Raw genomic sequence first — 5,162 nt, 5'->3', positions numbered from 1 at the left:
CCGTTGATGCCGCTACAGATCTGAATGTCAAAACATAAAAACCGATACAAATCATAAATACATACAAAACCACAGACACAATAATGTCTAACTACTCAACAAAAAACCGATACAAATCGAAGAAATTTCATAAACAAAAAGTGACGGATCTGCAAATCCTAAGCCATGAAAGTGTCAGATCTGGAAACCCTAAGACATGAAAGTGTTCGAAACTATTGTAAATACGGTGGCTGCAGGAAGGTGAGATATTGAGAAGATGTGATATTGAGAAGATGAGATTTGGAGAAGATGAGATTTGGAGTCTGTAGAAGATGAATGGCAGTTTGGTGAGAAATGAGGAGGGAGGAAAGCAGAAGTAGAAGGTAATAGACAGACTAACTTTTGAGAGGCATGGGAAAGAGTAGTCTGCAATGATAAGACAGATTGAGTAAAGCAAACAGTAACTTTGGGTTTCCAAGGAAGATTAAAAACGAAATGGGATTTGGCTTGCAAGAAAGATGGGTTAGTGGAAGAAAGCATAGAAAGAGTAGAAAGAGCAAGGAAATGCAAAGACAGCATCCACGTGGCGCAACAGATTTGCAAAGGGGCATTCTGGTACTTTCCAGAACATCAAACTTTCTTATATTGTAGATTAATTTTTTAATCATTACTTAGCAATGATAAATTTACCTGGAGTTTAACAATAATTACACATGTCACACAACTATTTGCAATTACAAGACTTTGTCACCATCATTTGATTTTTTATTTTATTTTAATTTTAAATTCCTTCCGTAGAGCTAACAGCGATTGAGTATTTGGTTCCGCACTCTTCTCACACTACCCAGAACACACTCACTTCTCTCGCCACCGCAAAAAACCCCAAACCCCCACTTCCTCCGCTAGGGTTCCTCCCCAAACCAACATGAACACCGACGACGACATCTCCGCTCTCATCGACGACGAAATCTACGCCAATGGCGGCGACGACGAAAATCGCCCTAACCACCGTCAGATCATCAGCGCGGACCAATTCGATATCGAGGCTTACGCTAGCCTCTACTCCGGTCGCACCAAGATCTCCCGACTCCTCTTCATTGCCAAACACTGCGGCGAAAATTTGACGATGCAGTTGGACGCGCTTCGTATGGCCTTCGACGAAATCAAGCAGGGAGAGGATACGTCACTCATGAGGGAAGTCGTTAACAAGATTAGTGGCCGTTTGGGACCTGACTATGCCGTAGACGACGCTTGGTATCTGAACATTAATAAAAAAGCAGAGCTGAAGAAGGAGAAACTCGAAACTGAGCTTAATTCCTTTAGGGTATACATTTTCTTCTATAGTTGCGCATTTCTCAATTTTAGGTTTTGTTATTTTCAATCTGTTAGGTCTACATTCAATGTGCAATATGTATCTTTAATATTATTGATTTGAGATTATAGGTATTATATTATTATTCATGTTGATTTCATTTTATTGTTTGCAGACGAACTTGATTAAAGAGAGTATAAGAATGGGGTACAATGATTTTGGAGATTTTTACTATGCTCATGGGCAATTGACGGAAGCTCTTAAGAATTACATTCGGACCCGAGATTATTGCACTACAATGAAGCATTGTATTCAGACGTGTATGTGTGCGATTCTGGTCAGCATTGAGATGGGTCAGTTTTCCCATATTAACAGCTATATTAGCAAGGCGGAACAGACTGTGGAACCCCTTGACACGGTAACAGTTGCAAAGCTGCGTTGTGCTGCGGGGTTATCAAATCTGTTTTCCAAAAAGTATAAGCTTGCTGCTCGAAAGGTTTGTTCAATGCTAGTATTTGTTTATTTCAATTGTGATTGTGACTGCATTTTCTTATGATAACATTTTGGTTTAAAGTTTCAAAGGCTGATGTATATTTTGAGCTAATGGGTTAGATCAGTGTTGCCATTGTGGGATGGTGGACTATGGCAGTGAGCCAATCCACATTATTCATGGTGTAACAAACAGCCTATTATGGCGGATGCATGGTAGGCAAGTTAAAACTTAAAAATAATTAAACATAATTTAAGCAAATGAAGGAAACATAGAAAAAGATGAAAACAGAGAATACATAATTAGAACAGAAAATGGTAGCATAAAAAAGTAAGAGAGCGGGCAGATGTTGTTACCCTAATTATTTTAGGGTTGGGTTTTAGTTTTAGCTCATTTTTTTACTGAGTAATTAGTTTGGGTCAGTAATACTAATCATAAAGCACTGAGGATTGAGAGCATTAGAAGAGACATTGGGGCTGTTCAGAAAGGTCCTGTCCACATGCAGAAGGTTTCCTTTCCAATGCTTCATTATGAAGCAAGCACTGTTGTTCTGAAGAAAGTGAAATAAAACTTGAGTCTTTATGCTGACAGAAACCCAGGTCTATTTCTATAGCCATCCATGGGGTCTCCTTTAACATGTTATATGACAAGTGTCTATATCCTGTTCAGTCCACTATATTGTTATGACTAACTGGCATCATCCTCTGGCCGTGGAGAGGAGGGACAAGAAAATTATTTGCTCTGCTGTAGTTGGGGGCAATGAAAGAGTGAGTTACTTGATAAAAGTTTGATCAAGCTGCGTGAGGATAATGCATTACTTGATTTTGATTATGGTTTGTTATGAATTACATATGTCTAGGATGTTAATTCTTCAATATATCTCATTTATTCAGTATTATGACGCTGGTTTTGTCCCTGCTTATGGTAGAAGTATATGGTGCAATGGTAATGATCGTGTGAATAGAGGTGGCATCTCATTCTCGTGTGGAAAATGTCCTGCGCTAATTGTTATTTATTTAAAGTTAAGTCATTTTGATATTAGTGACCAGGACTATAATTGACCAAAAAAGAGAATACTGATTTTCACATTGTTCAAAGTCTCCTAATCTGTATAATCTATCATTTTCATTTTACATGTGATTGAAATCATGATGATCACTCGTATTAGTTGTTGCATGAGATATACATTCTTTAAATAATATTAATTGTTGCACAAGGTATACAATCTCTCAATAGTTGAGGATTCAATATTATTTATCAATGATTGAATAATGATAAAATGTTCACATTATTGTTTATACGTTTTTGGTGACTGTTTTCATTATCTAATTCAGTTTATAGAGACTAGCCCCGAACTAGGGAGTCACTATAATGAAGTGATTTCATCTCAAGATGTTGCTATGTATGGAGGACTTTGCGCACTTGCTACATTTGATCGGACAGAGTTAAAGGCATGTTCTCAGTTTATATTCTGCATGTAAATGGCAATTATTAGACATTGATTATGTTGCCTCTCTGATCTAGTTTTCTTTTATTTGCAGAACAAAGTTATAGACAATACCGTCTTCAGGAATTTCTTAGAATTAGTGCCTGAAGTAAGAGAACTTATAAATAATTTTTATGCAAGGTAAGTTATTGCACTTTCTCTTTTCTATGCTGAGTTATCTCCACTCATCACCTTCCTTTTTTCTTGCTTAAATGAATTAAAAATAGATTTATCAGTACCCTTCATTTGGTAGAATTGGACTGCCTAGGATATGTAGTTTGTAATAATATATTGTGCCTAGCTTTATTTTTGTGAAAATGAGCATGGAATTAAGAATAATGAATTGAAGTGTATGCATGGAGAATAGTATTACACTATTACTTGACATTGGTTATGTGCTGCAATAAATTGACAAGTGTTATTTGTATGTTACGGACATCTTTAAATATAACAAGCGACATTATAGAACTGCAGATCCAAACTTAAAATTGTTTTTGCTGGTTGGCTATTTTTAATGGTTGATTATTAGTGTAATACATTTATCCATGTCGTATGTAATTAGTGGGAATCTCTTGTGTTATTGAAGGGGTGGGGGTTGGAGGTTATGGAAAATGCCGTTACTTGAACTTCATATCTGAACCCTGCGAGTTTGATTTGTATATCTTTTTTTCAAAGTATATTCTATGGTAGTATTGTTTTGGTGAAAAGGGGTTGGCTTCTTTTAAGATTTAGGAGTACATTATTTCACCACTTATAATGACATGCTCTATTCAAACTGTTTTTTGTGCTTATCTCTCCTCCAACTAATACCTTTTCTTCCTTTTTGGCAGCCGTTATGCAGTGTGTCTGGAGTACCTAGGGAACTTAAAATCAAACTTGTTACTGGACATACATTTGCATTCCCATGTTGAGACACTTTATGATCTAATCCGTCAGAAAGCACTTATCCAGTATACACTCCCATTTGTGTCTGTTGATTTGAACATGATGGCTGATGCATTCAAGACAACTGCTGCTGGACTTCAAAAAGAACTCGGGACATTGATTACTGATAATCAGATACAGGTTCTTTGGTTTCCTCAATATTCTGTTGTCCAACCCAGTTTAATTATTAGTGAAATGCCTTTCAGTCTAAAAACTGTAGGCACCAGATAAGCGTTGCTTATGTATCTAATTATGGTCTTGCAGGCGCGAATTGATTCACACAACAAGGTTATGTATGCACGACATGCAGATCAAAGGAAGGCCACCTTTCAAAGGGTTCTAGAAACTGGAAGGGAATTTGATCGAGATCTTCAGTCTATGTTCCTGAGATCCAGTATCCTCAAGTACGAAGCGAGTAGGTCAAGAGGTGGTAGGAGGCTGTGATCGTGAATTTATCTTATTAGGCCCAAGGTTTTTAGTTTTTTCATAGGCATTGACATAGATGAAGGTTCTATACTGAATTTAAAAGAATATTGCTTTGCATTCTTTGATTGTCAAGGCGGCAAACGTACATTTGTGCAGAACGTTAGACAATAGTATGGCGTACTTTTGTTTTCATTCACTTGGTGTACGTACACCTTTTGAGAATGGGTTCATATTCAAACAAACTGCAAATTGAACTAATAAAATTAAAAATAAAAAACTGCACCAAATTAAATGTCTTTGAATAACTCTACGTTAATACTAATCGAATTTTAAATTCTTTTTAAAAAACCAAACTAAATTATGTATCTAAATTTGAGAATTTCCTACTCCCTCCCTTCCAAATAGATTATTGAGGAAACAACTCAATAAATATTGAAATTAGTGACACATATACATGGGAGTTAGTGTATCAAAATTACTAATAGAATCAACTATGGTTGATGTTTTGAAATGATCAATTCTGTTTTTTTTTTTTTCTTTTCAAA

The 5,162-nt window shown here is 36.2% G+C and overlaps 1 protein-coding gene across 1 annotated transcript; it reads left to right on the top strand.

The window, feature by feature from the left end:
• The first annotated feature begins 782 nt into the window (after positions 1 to 782).
• On the top strand, positions 783 to 4,903 carry LOC131609579 (COP9 signalosome complex subunit 1-like). Its single transcript, XM_058881305.1, has 6 exons — positions 783 to 1,303; positions 1,467 to 1,787; positions 3,116 to 3,232; positions 3,323 to 3,408; positions 4,098 to 4,332; positions 4,456 to 4,903. Exons 1-6 carry the CDS (start codon positions 905 to 907, stop codon positions 4,633 to 4,635), a joined length of 1,338 nt encoding a protein of 445 aa, XP_058737288.1. The 5' UTR covers positions 783 to 904; the 3' UTR covers positions 4,636 to 4,903.
• Positions 4,904 to 5,162: the final 259 nt, after the last annotated feature.

The sequence above is a fragment of the Vicia villosa genome, linkage group LG6 (genome assembly GCF_029867415.1).
Source record: "Vicia villosa cultivar HV-30 ecotype Madison, WI linkage group LG6, Vvil1.0, whole genome shotgun sequence".
In the NCBI taxonomy this organism is placed as follows: Eukaryota; Viridiplantae; Streptophyta; class Magnoliopsida; order Fabales; family Fabaceae; genus Vicia; species Vicia villosa.
This window is presented reverse-complemented; position numbering and strand designations above follow the sequence as displayed.

Coding starts and splice junctions, on each gene's coding strand:
- LOC131609579 (XM_058881305.1), top strand. CDS start 905: ATGAACACCGACGACGACATCTCCGCTCTCATCGACGACGAAATCTAC. Junction 1,304..1,466: donor CTGAGCTTAATTCCTTTAGG/GTATACATTTTC, acceptor TATTGTTTGCAG/ACGAACTTGATTAAAGAGAG. Junction 3,409..4,097: donor ATAAATAATTTTTATGCAAG/GTAAGTTATTGC, acceptor CCTTTTTGGCAG/CCGTTATGCAGTGTGTCTGG.